This window comes from Geotrypetes seraphini, chromosome 15, assembly GCF_902459505.1.
Source record: "Geotrypetes seraphini chromosome 15, aGeoSer1.1, whole genome shotgun sequence".
NCBI classification, from domain to species: Eukaryota; Metazoa; Chordata; class Amphibia; order Gymnophiona; family Dermophiidae; genus Geotrypetes; species Geotrypetes seraphini.
Window position 1 is genome coordinate 45,136,317 of NC_047098.1, and position 17,404 is coordinate 45,153,720.

General features: G+C 40.2%; 1 protein-coding gene across 9 annotated transcripts in view; it reads left to right on the forward strand.

Moving 5' to 3' along the window:
• BRIP1 (BRCA1 interacting protein C-terminal helicase 1) overlaps window positions 1–17,404 on the forward strand; it is a 354,698-nt gene that overhangs the window by 238,279 nt on the left and 99,015 nt on the right. For 8 of the 9 annotated variants that reach the window (XM_033922791.1, XM_033922782.1, XM_033922790.1 and 5 more), the window contains 3 exons: window positions 4,547–4,882; window positions 9,156–9,995; window positions 13,736–13,817. In XM_033922791.1, the coding sequence (XP_033778682.1) occupies window positions 4,547–4,882; window positions 9,156–9,995; window positions 13,736–13,817 (1,258 nt within the window). Of the gene's footprint in view, window positions 1–4,546; window positions 4,883–9,155; window positions 9,996–13,735; window positions 13,818–16,361; window positions 16,399–17,404 lie in introns of those variants that run through there. The other variant, XM_033922786.1, reaches the window with a different exon arrangement.

Here is a 17,404-nt window from a genome sequence, read left to right on the forward strand (position 1 = left end):
ATCTATCAATAATTTATCTAGACGGTTTACAATCATTAAAAAACGTGTAAAAGAAGAAAATAATTTCCATATACAACTATTAACATATGCAGTGGTGCTTTTAAGACAGGAGTCTCAAAATCCCTCCTTGAGGGCCGCAATCCAGTTGGGTTTTCAGGATTTCCCCAATGAATGTGCATTGAAAGCAGTGCATGCACATAGATCTCATGCATATTCATTGGGGAAATCCTGAAACCCGACTGGATTGCGGCCCTCAAGGAGGGACTTTGAGATCCCTGCTTTAAGAATATAAGAATAGCCACACTGGGTCAGACCAGTGATCCATCTAGCCCAGTATCCTGTTTCCACAGTGGCCAAACCCCAGCAGTAGCAACATTCTATGCTATTGATCCCAGGGTAAGCAGTGGCTTTCCTTATGTGTGTCTCAGTTGCAGACTATGGACTTTTCCTCCAGGAACTTGTTGAAACATTTTTTTTTAACCAATATGTTAACCACTTTTACCAGATCCTCTGGCAACTATTCTCTGAGTGAAAACATATTTCCTCCTTAAAAGTTTTTCCCTGTAACTTCAAGTGTCCCATAGTCTTTGTAATTTTTGATAAGGGTAAAAAAATCAATTCACTTAAACCCATACTATACCACTCAGGATTTTGTAGACTTAAATCATAGCTCCCCTCATCCATCTCTTGTCCAAGCTGAACATCTCTAACCTCTTTAGGCTTTCCTCATACGAAAGAAGTTCCATCCCCTTTATCACCTTGGTTAAGAACACAAGAATAGCCTTACTGAGTCAGACCAATGATCTATCTAGCCCAGTATCCCATCTTCGCGGAAGCCAATCCAAGTCACAAGTACCTGGCAAAAACCCAAATAGTAGCAGCATTCCATGCTACCATCCCATGTCTGTCTCAACAGCAGACTATGGACTTTTCCTCCAGGGACTTGTCCAAACCTTTTTTAAAACTAGCTACATTAACTGCTCGTACGACATCCTCTTCAATGCATTCCAGAGCTTAACTATTCTTTGAGTGAAAAAATATTTCCTCCTATTCATTTTAAAAGTATTACTCTTCTTCAAATCTTTTCTAATTCTGCTATATTGTTTTTGAGATATGACAACCAGAATTGAAATGCAGTACTCAAGATGAGGTCGCACCATGAAGCGATTAAGCAGCATTCTAACATTTAGTCTTATTTACCATCCCTTTTCTAATAATTCCTAGAATTGTGTTTGCTTTTTTAGCTGCTGTTGCATATTGGGTGAAAGGTTGACACCTAGATCTTTTTCTTGGGTGCTAACCCCTTCTATATTCCTTTTATTTTTGTTCATACCTCTGTTTCCTTCATTACCATACCTTCATGTTTCTTGATCTGACAACTTTACATCCCTATTTCTCCCTTGCCACATTGCCTTTCATCTCCCCATCCTTTTTTTTTACCTCTGAGATGCCAAATTATCCGGTTCTAGGCTTGGGATTTTGGGATAATCTTGGTTTTGAACTTACCTTCCAAAGCAGTAAAGTGCTGCACTTCACCTCAGATGACCCTGCTGCTCTTGTGTAGGATCTTTACTTCAGTCTCAAACTGAAAGAAAAATCCTGCATTAAAGAGTAAAATCAACTCATTTGTCTTCCATTGGGAGGAATTCCTGATTCAGCAGGTTTGAATACAATTTGCATAAAGACCATGCTGTTCTTTAGTGTGATGGTTTTACTGTAGATTTTTCCACGCTAAAACCTTTGCTGCATTAGAAGTAATGTTAGTATAGTAACTGCTGTGCTAAAAGACCCTAATTGGGATAGTTTGTCTTCATGATGGTATAAATTATGGTTAACAGAACTTCTGCTAGAAAGTCCAATTTTCTCAAATCCATAGCAGTAACATATTAATACATTATTGCTCCATTTGCTAAAATAACATAGGCTTACTAAATAACCTGAGAAAACCAAAAAAACTCTGGAGTGACGATGTTCCTAAATGGACTTTATTTGAAAGTGTCAAAGTTCCAAAGGTACACTGAAATCATCCACATAAAAAATAAATCGTCCGCATAAGAGCCTTAAAAGACCCAACACGATCCGCGTTTTGACAAAAAGTCTTCTTCAGGGGTCCCTGTGGGTCCTATAAAGGTGAGTACATGGGAAACAATTGTGTAGTGAGACACTGCTTGCATTTGCAATGGAAATTTCGGGGTCAATTCCTTTTGTTTTTTACTAAATAACCTGACAAATCTTTCAAAAATCTTTGAAGCCATGGCTTTATGATAATTTCATACTAGATTTGCTTATGGTTTTAAAATCAAGGAGTCATGAAAGAGCATCAGTCACTGTTGTTACATGAGAAGCTCCTGGTAACTTGGTGAGGTACTTTACATTTTTTGGCTTATTAATGTTGCTCAGACTCATGGGAGATCTGACTTTTCCTATGAGCTGGTATGGTAGAAATAACCTTTCAGAGGGCTGTGCTATACCCTAGCCCAGGGGTGGGCAATTCCAGTCCTCGAGGGCCGCATTCCAGTCGGGTTTTCAGGACATCCCCAATGAATATAAGAACATAAGAAGCGCCATCTCCGGATCAGACCTTCGGTCCATCAAGTCCGGCGATCCGCACACGCGGAGGCCCTGCCAGGTATACACCTGGCTTATTTTATAGCCAACCATATCTTTATATGCCTCTCTCAAGGAGATATGCATCTAGTTTGCTTTTGAAGCCTAGGACTGTCGATTCCGCAATAATCTCCCCTGGGAGAGTATTCCAGATGTCAACCACTCTCTGTGTGAAGCAGAACTTCCTGATATTAGTCCTGAACTTGTCCCCCCTTAGCTTCATTTCATGTCCTCTTGTCCGTGTCAAATTGGACAATGTAAATAATCTTCTCTGCTCTATTTTGTCGATTCCTTTCAGTATTTTGAAGGTCTCGATCATATCCCCACGCAGTCTCCTTTTCTCAAGGGAGAACAATCCCAGTGTTTTAAGTCGATCCTCATATTCCAGTTTCTCCATACCCTTCACTAGTTTAGTTGCTCGTCTCTGCACCCTCTCCAGCAGTTTTATATCCTTCTTTAGGTAGGGAGACCAATGTTGGACGCAGTATTCCAAGTGGGGTCTGACCATTGCCCTATAAAGCGGCATTATAACTTTCTCCGATCTACTCGAGATTCCTTTCTTTATCATGCCCAACATTCTATTTGCCTTATTTGCCGCTGCTGCGCATTGTGCCGACGGCTTCAGGGTCCTATCTATCAGTACACCCAGATCCCTTTCTTGTTCACTTTTTCCCAGAGTTGCACCTGACATTCTGTACTCGTATTCCTTATTTTTACTGCCTAAATGCATTACCTTGCATTTCTCCACGTTGAACTTCATCTGCCATTTCTCCGCCCATTTTTCTAACCGACACAAATCGCTCTGGAGTTCCTCACTGTCCTCCTGCGATCTGATTGCCCGGCAGAGTTTTGTGTCGTCTGCAAACTTGATGATCTCACTGGATGTTCCGTTTTCCAGGTCATTGATATAAATATTAAAAAGGATCGGCCCAAGTACCGAGCCCTGGGGTACATCACTAGTCATTTTCTCCCAGTCGGAGAACTTCCCATTAATGCCCACTCTCTGCTTCCTGTTATCCAGCCATTTGCCTATCCATCTTTGTATATCTCACTCTATGCCATGGCTTTGTAGTTTCCTGAGAAGTCTTTCATGTGGAACTTTGTCAAATGCTTTCTGGAAGTCCAAGTATATTATGTCCACCGGCTTTCCACTATCAATTTGCTTGTTCACGGTCTCAAAGAATTGGAGTAAATTCGTCAAGCACGATTTCCCTTTCCTGAATCCATGTTGACTGGGTTTCATCAAGTCGTGTGTGTCCAAGTGCTGAACTATGCTATCCTTGATCAGTGATTCAAGCATCTTGCCGGGGACAGACGTAAGACTCACATGTCTATAGTTGCCCGGTTCTCCTCTCGATCCTTTTTTGAAAATTGGCGTAACGTTCGCTTTCCTCCAGTCGTCTGGTATCTGACCAGTTCTGATTGACAGGTTTGCAAGTTTTTGCAATAACTCTCCGATTTCAACCTTCAATTCCTTCAAGACTCTGCATGAGATCTATTTGCATGCACTGCTTTCAATGTATATTCATTGGGGAAATCCTGAAAACCTGATTGGATTTTGGCCCTCAAGGACTGGAGTTGCTCACCCCTGCCCTAGCCTATTGTCCATAAAATGGCATGGGGGGGTGGGGGGAAATGAGCACTACAGTAAAAGGTTTGGTTGTTTTTGGAAGAAACATTAATCTGTGTCTGTGCACTGGTATTTGAAAGTTAAATGAAAAATTTAAATGACACAAAATAAAATGAGTTTGGTAGTCAACAAAAAGAGCTTTTCAAAATATTTAAGGGGAAGTTAGGTGCTAAAAATGAACAGAGGGCAGAACTTGCATGAAAATATTTTCATGTTATCCTCTAATTAATCTGTTCAATATAATGCAACTACCAGCCATTGGATGAATTGTTTCATAGCATTTCAGTTATTTTTCTTTTTTTTTTCTAGGATTGTCAAAATGGGTTAGGCAACAGGTTCGGCACCATATAACCTTTTCTGAAGCATTACAGTCTTTAGATGGATTTGCTAAGAGCCATCAAGAGAGCACTGATTCTGTGCTACATTACAATGGTGATTCTCTGCATGAGCTGTCAAGTTTGAGAGACCTGTCATCAACGTCTTCTATACTAGAGTCAACCATTCACCCAACTCCTGATGATTTGCCTAATGCCCCTGTGGAATGTGAAATTGTTCAGGAAACTCCATCTACCCAGTCTTCTGCTGTCCCTACTACATTTTCATCTACATGCAGCCAAAGTCAAATCACCAGACCAAATAGCAAAGGTATGTATTCTACCAATTATTACAGCTGATTGGTAAATGTCTATGCAGTTCTCATGTAGTGTTACAAAATAGAAACACAACACTTTGAAAGATACTGCCTACAGTTATTTTTCAATTAATACTATTATTTTAGCTTAAACTTTGAGGAATGGTACATTTTAAAATGCTTGTCCCCTCATTCTATAGGTGCCAAGTGTATACATAGTTTATAGAACAGTAGTACTTCTGTGAGTCACGGGCATCGATAATAGGCATTTACACCTAAAAGCACTGGGCTCTATTTTAGAAATGCCAGAGTCACATAATTGCAAAGGGGGATGGGATATAAATGTAGGCAGAGCATGGGTGTGCCATGGACATGTTCCAAGTGATGGGTTCAACTTATAGAATACTATCAGTTGTGCATATTGCAAATGAACCAACTTACGCCAGCCATTGAGCTGCCATAAGTGGGCACACATAGTAACATAGTAATATAGTAGATGACGGCAGATAAAGACCCGAATGGTCCATCCAGTCTGCCCAACCTGTTTCAATTTAAATTTTTTTTTTTTAATTTTTTCTTCTTAGCTATTTCTGGGCAAGAATCCAAAGCTTTGCCCGGTACTGTGCTTGGGTTCCAACTGCCGAAATCTCTGTTAAGACTTACTCCAGCCCATCTACACCCTCCCAGCCATTGAAGCCCTCCCCTGCCCATCCTCCACACCTATGCACTAGTATTCTATAACAACTTAGGTATGCCTAAGTGCATTTCTTGTACAATCTGACTTTATTTCGGCATCAGTGGATCATTTCCCTCTACCCGCCAGGATTTTGTAGAGGAGTCCACAGTTATCTTACAACAAGGCAAGTCCAGCTGGCTTGTCGGAGGAGAAATTGAAGCAACCAAAACAAAAAAATTGACCCTAGGAGATCCACAGAGTAGAAAAACCAAGAGAAACCAAAATCACTGTGGAGTGACAATGTTCCTGAAATGGACTTTATTGAAAATTCCAAAGTTCCAAAAGTATAATTGAGCAACAACATGAATAGGAGGGTTCGCATACTTGAATTTCCTCAGTGGGTACTGGAATAGATGTTATCCCACTACAACAGCGGTCTCAAACTTAAACCCTTTGCAAGGCCACATTTTGGATTTGTAGGTACTTGGAGGGCCGCAGAAAAAAAGAGTTAATGTCTTATTAAAGAAATAACAACTTTGCATGAGGTAAAACTCAATATAGTTTATAAATCTTTCCTTAATTGCTTCTGATAATTTCAGCTATACACAGTTGAAAGTAGTGCAACATGCAGAAAGTGAAATTTTAGATAGTTTTTCACTTTCTGCATGGAGAGGTGCCGAGTTTTTCACTTTCATGCCAGGATAGGTGCTGAATTTCGCAAGAGTTCATGAGAACGCTGCTTACGACTTTCCACATATCAGTTTTCCCACCTATCTACCACAATAGGACTTTCAGGGATCCCTGAAGAAGACTATCTTGTCGAAACGCGAACCGTGTTGGGTCCTACACTTTCAGCATACTAGGTCTTTTAGGTTTTTATGTGGATCATTTTATTTTCATGTGGATTGCTTTTTTGTATTTTTGGAACTTTTGTATTTTTAATAAAGTCCATTTCAGGAACATCGTCATTCCACAGTGGTTTTTTGGTGGTCCAAGTAGACTTCCTCTCCCCATCCATTTGTCTCTAGTGGGCAACAGTGATGACTACTTGCCCCTGCTTCAAGTGACGTCTTCTAAACTGATGGCACATGACTTGCTAGAATTCAGGTGGTACCTTGTTGAAGATGGTGATGCTGGAGGTATGAGCAAGTGGATATCATTCCAGCATTCCAATCTTTAGTGGTTGGGGCATCCACTTGAACTAGACAGTTTTGTGGTGTTGGGGAGAGGAAGCCGGGGATCTAGGGGCTCACTTGGGCCACCAGAGATCTTGCGTGATCTAAGGTATGAAGTGTAATACTTCACCTTGGTTTACTGTCTTTGCTCCTATACTGCATCTTGACTCCAGCCCTGAGCTGGCTTAAAGATACAACAATAGAAAAATAAAATACTGCACTAGATATTTTTACATTGGGAGCATTTTCATATTCAGCAGTGTGCATGCCCACTGTGGTATCTTTTAATGCAGTCATTTTATGCTAATTTCCCTACACTAAAATATCTTATGTCAGATGTCTGAGCTGGCTCATTTTGAGCTTAGCTATTATAAGTGCTCGTTCAATCCTGAAGTGTGGGCCTATCTGGCTTTGTGAAAGGTGTTCCTGCAGTTGCCTCTAATCTCCCGACAGGGGAGCGTGAATGGGGGGTTTGTTTGTGATATGGTTGGTTGCTTGTCTGATTTGAGTTGTGTGATGTGCCTGTTGTTCCTTGCACTGGGGGGGTTATGATTTAGAAAATTGTGGGGCTGACGGGGAAGCGGGGATGGCCCTGTGGTCAGACCGTTTGGGGAGGGGGGACATGGAGCCTTCACCTGTTTTGTTGATTGCGCCCACACTCGGTGCCTCTGCTTAGGTTATTTCTTTTGGTGCATATCCGGTGAGTGTTGTTGGGCTCCTCTTCCTACCTCTTTATTTGTTTGCTCTGGCTTCTGTATTTTGGAACTGTTTGTGATAGCAGCTATTGACAGCTTGTACAGTGGTACCTTGGTTTACGAGTGCACCAGTTTGTGAGTGTTTTGCAAGACGAGCAAAATATTCGCAAAATCGGCGCCTCGGAAACCTAGCTTGCCTCGATTTGCGAGCGGCGCCCCCCGCAATCTGGCGCCCCCCCCTCTCTGCTGCGATCTGAAATCCCCCAAACCCACCCGAACACACTTCTTACCCCCATCTGGCCACCGGCAGTGGCATATCCTGTGTGTTGGTGCTGGTGCCCGAAGATCTGACTCTTCTTCTTTGCTGGGCCTTGAGCATCTGCGCATGCTCAAGGCCTGCGAGTTCACGTTCTCTGAGAATCTCGGAGAGAGCGTGAACTCACAGGCCTTGAGCATGCGCAGATGCTCAAGGCCCAGCAAAGAAGAGGAGGCAGATCTTCGGGCACCGGCACCAACGCACAGGACATGCCGGTGGCCATATGGGGGTAAGAAGCATGTTCGGGTGGGTCTGGGGGATTTCAGATTATGGTGGGGGGTACGACATGAGTGGGGGGTGTCGGATCGCGGGGGGGGGAGGGGGCCGGATCATGTGGGGGGGCCTTCGGTGGGAGCAATGCCGGTTCTCGGGGGGTGGGGGGTAGAGCAGCGCCGTTGGCCTCGGGGGGGTGGGGGTGGGTGGCTGAGAATGTATCAAACGAGTTTCCCGTAGTTCCTATGGGGAAACTCGCTTTGATATACGAGTATTTTGGTTTACGAGCATGCTTCTGGAACAAATTATGCTCGTAAACCAAGGTACCACTGTACTGTTCTTTATGTCTATATATCTGCACCTTGTGCCATACCTGTTTTCTCTGGTTGCCTCTTTAATAAAAATGATATTAAATAAAAAAAAAGAAACACGATGGCAGATAAAGGCCAAATGGCCCATCTAGTCTGCCCATCCGCAGTAACCATTATCTCTTTCTTTCTCTGAGAGATTCCAGGTGCCTATCCCAGGCCCTTTTGAATTCAGATACAGTCTCGATCTCCACCACCTTTTCTGGGAGACTGTTCCATGCATCTTTCGCCCATTCTGTAAAAAAGTATTTCCTCAGATTACTCCGGAGCCTTTCACCCCTTAACTTTATCCTAGTGAATAAGAATAGTGCAGGAAAACCAAGAATAAACTACTACACTAAAGGTTAGCACAGAGCATTATATAAGAGCCCATTATGCTATGCCACATTTTGACTGTATAGAACTCTTGTTTACCTAATAACTTTGCTAAATGTAATGTTTAATGTTAATAAAAGGAGTTGATTATAAGGGTGAAAAGGTAAGAAGGTTTATTAAATTGGCCGAAGTGGCCACATTTTACTGGGCTGCATCAGGGGATAAAACAGTAACATAGTAAAGACATTAAAATCATAAGCACATTACACAATTCAAAATTAAAATGCATACAGATCAGTTCTGTAGGTATTTATTCATTATTAACTTGTAATGATATGTATATTTTTATCTCTGACGCAGCCTAGTATTGGGCAAAATGTGGCCACATTGGACAGTTTAATAAACCTTTTTATCTTTTCACCCTTTTATTGGCTTTGATTGTGGATCTTTTGAGCCCCTGTTGTATTTGTATGTTTAATATATTGACAGGCCTTTTCTCTCTTCTTTGTTTTTCCCTTTGTGATTATAGATGGCCAGAAAATTGGTAAAGAAATTATTTCCCACCCCAGAAGTTCAGCCATTAAAGGTTCCACTACCAATTATCAGAAGAAAAAAGGAAACAATCTGGCAAATTGTAGCTCCATAGAAAACTACTTAATCCATACGCCTCGAACTTCCACTCCTCTGTCTACAAAGGAAAAACAAAGTGCTATTTCAACAAGTAATAGGAAGCAAGACTATAGTATTACTGAAATTCCTTATGCTGATGGGTGCCAAGAATCAACCTTGACCTCACAGACAGTAAATGCACTGCAGGAACCAGTAATTGATTTGACCATAGAGATGGACAGAGCTGTCGAGCATTCAGAAGCAACATTGGAGAAGAGAACATTTCTTTGCACCCATGAAGTCACAGAGGAGGTCATTGATCTTACTTCAGTGAGGGAAAAAGCTGACATGCTGATAATGGGTGAAGACAAAACTAAAGATGAAACTATTTATTTCACACCTGAACTATATGATGATGATTCTGAAAATGGGCTGGATTCAGAAACAGAAAAGAATGAACCAGTATTTCAGAATGTTACTGGAAAAGAATGGGCTATGGATGATGATGATGGATTTGGAGTCTATGTTTCCTCGGAAGATCTTGCTGAAGCATGTTCCATAAATGTTACACACTCGGATAAAGAGCTGGAAACATGTAATGCTCATGTGAATGCAAGAAAGGATAAACTTGTGATTTGTGATGAAATTCAGAGGGGCTTAGGTAGCCATAATGGCAGCGATTCTAATGAACAAGATCAAACACAACTTCAGAAAAAGGAGACCACAAAGAAACTTAGCCTTTCCAGATCAAAACACAAAGGTGTGTCTTCCATCCTGTTTAAGTAATGATAACCATGTAAAACTTCATAAGGGATCAAATTAAGAATAATTATGGCAAGACCTTTTTCTGTTTGGGAGGAGTTGCTGAGATCAACAAGGATGCTCTAATCTTCAGGCACTTGATCAGTTCAAACAGTTCACGGGTTGTTTGTTTACTTTAGTACTGCACTGAGTAGAAGATATCCAAGTATGACCTACCCAAATGATTTGAATTATAGTTTATTTTAATGATGGACTTCAAGCATAGAGGCACACAATATTTAGTATGAAAGCTAAATGAATCACCTGGTTTTGGGTAAACGATACACCCCTGTACCTCAAAAGCATACAGTATGGCCTTAATTTTCCTTTATAAAATAATAGAACCCAGGGCAGTAAAAACAATATTGCACAGTTTAAATTGTACCATATTTTAAGCACATTAAATTGTAGTGAACGAGGAGGACCTTCAATATAATTAAACCAACTGATTTCATTGGGATAAATTTCTTTTAAAAAGTTATCAAGTCTTTCAATATCTTTCAAGACTTTGATCTTTGAATAGTACATTTTCACCTTCAAAGGTCATGCCAAAGTAAATATCACTGTCACACTGGAGATGAGTGTTATTAATTTCTAGATCAATGCTGACAGGTTCTTATGTGTTTTGAATCTCTCTTTTGTATGGAGCTAAACGTTTGAGCATATTAATGATATTTTGGGTCTGTTAACATGTAATAAATGTGTTAAACTATTTCCTTCTATGTTTGCTATATGGTGGCAAGTATTGTATATGTTTTTTTTTTTAAATCTGGTTTTGTTGCTCTAGTGCTGGTCTGTTTGCAGTATTATCTTTGTCCATATTTTTCTCTCTCAAACAATGGATGGTGTTTCAACTTGTGCAAATTCACATAAGGCAACAGTTCTGTTTTTATTTGGCACAAAATTGTGCTGTATTTTATATCAAAAATCTTTCAGAAAATTAAATCCATTCTCAGTTTTATTTCTTTTAATTCTCTGCTAAGTGTGTTTCTGGATGGTTTACAGCAGGTTAGCTGGAAAGAGAACTAGGGTTGGATTGCAGAGCATTTTCACCATAGTCATAGAATGAAAGAAACCCATTAGGTTTCTTCACATGCAAAATAAACCGTTTGGCATGGAACGCTTCCAGCTTTCAAGCCTTTTGGTGAAATGAATCGGTTTACTTTTGTAAAAGTCTGTTTATTTCGTAAATAGATGAGAGAAATGTTAGTATCATAAGCATCCTTTGTTATATTTTCTTCCTGTTGGCAGAGTGGTCAGATCTAGAGTTCAGCCATTAGGAGAGTAAAAGAGCAACCTGCTCAGGAGACATTAGAGAAGCCAAACAGATAACCAGTATGGCAGAAATAATTGATTCATAAATTGATTCTCATTGTTTTTGCCTGCAACAGGGGTACAACATTGACATATTTGGAAAGATAATGTGCCTTACTACTAATCCAGTCTTTAATAATGCACTTCTAGGTGTAAAAAGCAGAAAATTCCAAGCTTAAGCGTTGTACCCCCTGATGCAGGCTGTTGCTGAAACATGGCCACGTCAGGTATCTATTTGTAAATAAGTTATTTTTGCCATACTAGTTGGTTTCTGTTATTAGTTTGACTTCCCTGGTGTCTTCTGACCAGGTTGTTCTTTTACTGACTCTAGAGATCTCAGTGACAGAGCGAACAAATAAGTTTTAAGAAGTACAAGATCTTGTTGAGACAGTTTTTTTTTCTCCACTTTGGTTTTAAGGTTGTTGTAAATATAGGGGCTCATAATCAAAACTTAAACACGTCTAAAAACCTGCCCAAGTTAGCACTTGGATGGCCTAAAAGACAGTTCGTCCAAGTGCCGATAAACCAACTTTTTGGACATGTCGTGGTGCTTTTTATGCCTCTGAATGCCGCTTTGCACCTAGGGCTGAAAGGGGCATATCTGGACAAGTGGTTAGGGCAGTTTGTGGGCAGAATGGGGGCCAACCTAGACTTAGTTGTCCTGCAAGGATAATCGAATATTTTACTAGACATCTTGGACGAAACTTAAACGTTGTGAGTTAGACGATGTAAAAACATGTATAAGTGCCAAAAAGGTATCCAAAGTGACTATATAACCACTGCAGAGACAAAGTAAAGATCCCCAAACACTTCCCCAGTGTTCACTGATCCCCCTCACCAGAATAAAAAAGTATATACCTGCCTCCAGAACATCAGCACCTGGTATGGGAAAGCCTAGTACAGCTTCATACAGGTGTCTTAAATAGCCTGGGGGTGGGCTAGTGAATCATAGAGAGAAGGACCCAGGTCCAGAAGCCACTCTAAGCACTACATTTATGATGGAACATGTGCGCCCACCAAACCTCACCTCCCAACCTTACTCTACTGGCATATAGGTGCCACCTGCTTCCATAAGGGCTATTTGGGTTGTAGACAAGTGGATCTTGGGGGTGTTTTTTGGGGGAACTCACCTTAACCTATAAGGGAACTCTGGTGAGATGTTTATCTGGCACCCTTTTTGTGAAGTTCACAGCAGTGCCCTTTAGAGTGCCCCACTGCTCTATTGCCAAGTCTAGGTGGCCAGTCCATTACAAGATTGGCCCCTCCCATGTCCAAATGGACTTGTTCTGGGTGTTTGGGACTTGGACGAACTTTTGATCAAAAATGTGGAATAAACATAGACGTCCTGGCGGTCTGGACGAACAATAGCTTGGATGTCCAGATAGACGATTTTCAAGAAAAAAAAATTATTCTAGACATATTTTTCTAAAATGGCCATTTTCCCACTGCCGACTTTGGATGTTTAGCACCATACGCCCAAATTGGACTTAGATATACTGTGTGTTTGATTATGTCCCTCATAATCATGACAAAGTATAGACATGCAGGATAATGTGATAGTTATGACTTTCCTTGGCATTTTATGTATATCTAAATGAAGGGCCCATAAGAACCTTTTCATCCAAACTTGATTAGCTTTAGGGACATCTGTCCCACAAAAGCTACATTATATTTTTGTGCATATGAGTATACTTTTAGTAACCAGTCTCTATCTATATCATAAATGAAAATCACCAATATTGTCTCCTTATCTAATCCTGAAAGCTACTTGTTCACTCACTGTTTAAAGAAGATTCTATTTTTATTATATTATTTTCATCAGACTAGCATAAGAATTATGCAATGGTGATTTTATATGTCAGCTTTTGAAGACATCTGTTCCTTCCTCCTTTTCCAAAGGTACTTTATGATGTACTGGTTATTTTATTTTTTTATTTTATTCATTTCTTTCAAACTAACCAGGTTTGGTTTCTTCTGAAACATACCAAATAATCAGCACAAAAATATGTTATAGCTTTTTTCACTATAACAGATTTAAAACATTACTGATAAACAATGAGGCTTAAAGAATTGTGCAAATTATTAAAGTTTAACTGTATGGTTTTTATAGCAAATAAAGTATTTACAAAACTTGGTAAAATAAAAATGATGCAAAATTATTAGTGTGGTTATTACAGTAATTTTTTCTCCAAATTCTTTGCTTTTGTTTGTATTGTGTGAGCAGTTCACTTGCCTGTAATTCACTGAAGAATCATCGTTTCCTGGGGAACAAGTTATTTAGTTTTTAAGCACTTTAATTTGTTTTAATCTATATGTATAGCAAATATGTAGCTCTTGTCATTGATTTTGTTAAATAAGTCTTTCTTTATCCTAAATGCACGAAAGGATTGAAAGTCCAGAGAGTATATAAAAGAAGAGGAACCAAGAAAGATAGTAATAAAGAAAATGACATCAATATAGGAGACAGGTAATATACATTATAAAAGCATAGAGAATGTCTTAGGTATTTGTTAATGACATTAAAGCACTGGGACTAGCCCAGTACAAGAGAGTCAAGGTTTATCTTTGAAGCAGACTCCTTCTTAGGCATTGGGGAGAGAAGAGCCTTTTGGAAAGTTGATATTTGGGTCTGAGACTAAAAGAGCATGGAGCTTATATGAATGAAGGCACACAAAACCTTGGCTTTCTCCCGCTCTCCTGTAGGCTCTCATTAAGACTAGAGAAGGCTACAGTTGAGCTAGAAGTTTAGGAATTCAAGATTAGCTATTGAAAAGAATTTCAGTACTTGTCACATTTTAGATATGTACATATTTATATGTCTTCTTTGTTTACACTGTGTCTTTAAACAGTAGAGGCATGAGGTATGACAGAATACATTTGTCCTCAAGTCTCAGTTGTGCTGTAAGTGAACTTTACTAAATAATCTACAAAAGCTCAATGCTCAATATCCTTATAACATAACAGCTATTTCACATATTCAGTCTTCAGCAGCCTTGGAGGTGACTTGTTTCACACGAGCCACTCGGTGATTCACCTAAATCATCAATGTCTGCTCATTTTGTAACTTCATTATTCGATTTTTATTCAGAACTCCATTTAGTATAGTACTGGCTCAAAATTTTCTGTAGCAGTGAAAAAGTGCTTAGCATAAAAAAACTCGGCAACACCAGGAGAACAGACCAAACAGCTGACACAGGCATGTTTCGCTCACGCTGTATCAAAGGCTGGTCCCAAATCACTGTTGGTCGTTATAACTCTCACTTCATTATTATTTAGTAAAGTTTGCTTCCATCTAGAAATTTGACCTGATCAAACTAATTTAGTTGTATTGTGAGGCATGTGAACATGATTCTCTTTATAAAATGGGTTTTAATTTTAAAAGTCTTTGTTTACCTAAAGTAGTGTCTAAATTCTGCCAGTCCAGCTGTTTAAAAAAAAAAAAAAAGCCTTCTAAACCTTAGGCGTATATACCGCATCTTCTCTATAACATTAGAGCTCGGCACGGTTTATAAGAAAATTAGAAAGGAGAACAGATACAATATGGATTTGGAATAGTATGGAGAGGAGCAAATTTAGAACTTTGAAACTAGCCAAGTTTTCAGATGTTTTCGAAATGGTTGGAAAGAGCCCAGATCGCGCAGTTGAATAGGAAAATTATTCCACAGCTCAGTAATTTCGAAAAGTAGAGACTTCCCTAATTTGCCAATGTAGGTAACGCCTTTCAATGTAGGAAAGGACAATTTAAATTTTTGAGTAGATCTGGTAATGTCAGATCTTACAGAATTCCAAGACAGGGGAATTAAAGGAGGAAGGATGCCATGCAAGATCTTAAATGTTAAGCAGGCACATTTAAAATAAACCCTGGAAATTATAGGAAGCCAATGAAGTTTTTGCGGAGCGGAGAGACGTGATCAAATTTACTTTTTGCAAAGATCAGCCTAGCAGCAGTATTCTGGATTAGTTGAAGTCTCTGAAATCTGTTTGTGAAAAGACAAAGGATCTTCAGCTCAGAGAAGTTATATTTTAAGAAATGCTATACAATATTTCACAGATAAAAAGAAAATGACTTCTTTTAAAGTCAGTAGGTACTTCACTTGCAGATTAGTACCAAGTATAAAAGACAAGTATGCATTAAGAGGCTCTTCTACTAAAATGCGTCAAATTTTGGGCTTAACGTACTATAATGTAAAATTTTATCGTGGGACTACCACTATGGATTAGCAGCACCAGTTTGATGAAGGCAACCACTGGAACTGGAATAAGCAGGGATCACTCTTAACTCTTGTCTAAAGAGACCCATTGAGGGTAGGGGTTGACCTTGTTTTGAAAGCAGCAGGATTTCAAGGAGGGATGGAGCTTCGGGAAAAAAAGACTTTTATAAATTTTTAGCCCTGCATCAGCCCCCTGGGCCATACAACAAATTTGTAACCTAAGATCTCTTAAAGCCCTTTCCTTTTTTACTCTAACCAATTTGTAACCAAGATCTCTCAAGCCTTCTTAGTACCCTACCTACTTGTACTTGACGACTTTACAGTGTGCTTATTTTCACTGATCTTGTGCTGATTGTTCCAGCTCCTCTTATCTCTGTATCCTGCTCACATGTATCAATGACTTTTCAATGTGCCTATCTTCGCTGATTGTCCAGCTCTAACACTGTATTCAATGACGTTTCATTGTGCCTATCTTCGCTGATTGTCCAACTCTTCTTATTGGTAAACAGCCTCAAACAATTATGGCGGTAAATAAAAATTATTATTATTATTATAAGAGCTCAGGATGGGGAATCCAGGATCCTTCCCTTCTGACTCATGGACCCTTTAATTTAGCCAGGCTGCTGCCATATAAAAGTTACTGTTTTATTTTTCTACGCATTGCCACAACCTTTCAATTAATTTACGCATCGGGAGGGTACTTAAGTTTAGGTGCCGGTTTTAGAATTTCCCCCAAATGTTTATTTGCAATGCCTTGGGCCCATAAAAATGCATTTAAAAAGTCTCTCTGCTTTGAACAGGGAGATGCAGGAAAGAAAATGAAGACTGCAGGGACGGGGAGGGGGATGAAAGAAGCACTTCACTGCGGGATGGTAAGGGGACAATGAATTTTTGTTCCTGTGTCACTCTCTACTAGAGAATGACACGGGGAAAAATCTGTCCCCGTCACCGCCCCGTCACCGGCCCACCATCCTCTGCACCGCCCCGTCACCGCCGATCCCTTCACCGCACCGTCACCGTCACCGCCATCCCTTTCACCGCCCCGTCACCGCCACTGCCATCCCATTCACCGCCCCGTCACCGTCCCCGCTGCATCCATATAAGCCTTAGTACTGTAATATTTAGCTTATTCCTTTCTTATAAATCAAAGTTCCTGCTGCTGAACTAGAGAAAGAGATGTTCAGCTGGCAGGGCTTTGTTTATAAATTTTTATCAACACAACTAATATACTATTTTATCCTAAAGCAAAAAATAAATAAATAAATATAATTTTTTTTTCTACCTTTGTTGTCTGGTTTCTGCTTTCCACATCTTCTCATTGAATTCCTTCCATCCACTGTGTGTCTTCTCTCTGCGTCTTCAATTTGCTGTTACTGTGCCTCTCCCTTAACCCCCCCCCCCAATTGGTCTAGCACCCATCTTCTTCCCTCCGCTCCCTCATAGTCTGGCATCTGTCTTCTTCCCACTCTGTCTTCCACATTTCCCTTGGGGGTCTGTTCCTCTCCACCCTCCTTCAATGTCTGTTCTATTCCTTTCCACCACCACCCTTCCCTCCCTCCTTTACCATCTGTTCCTTTCTACTACCCTTCAGCTCCTCTCGCGTGGCCTATCTACCTTCCTTCCTCTTATTTTCATGGCACGTTACAATGTAATTTGTGCAAGCCACTGGAGCCTGCAAGCTCGGTCCCTGTCCCATCCCCACAAACCATCTCGCTTCTGTGCTCCTATTTTCTCCATTTCTAATATCTCCCCTATGTATCTGTCATTGCCCCCCCCCTGTGTCCATATACCATCCCCATGGCATATCCCCTTTATGTCTCTGTCCCTATGCCCCATGCACATA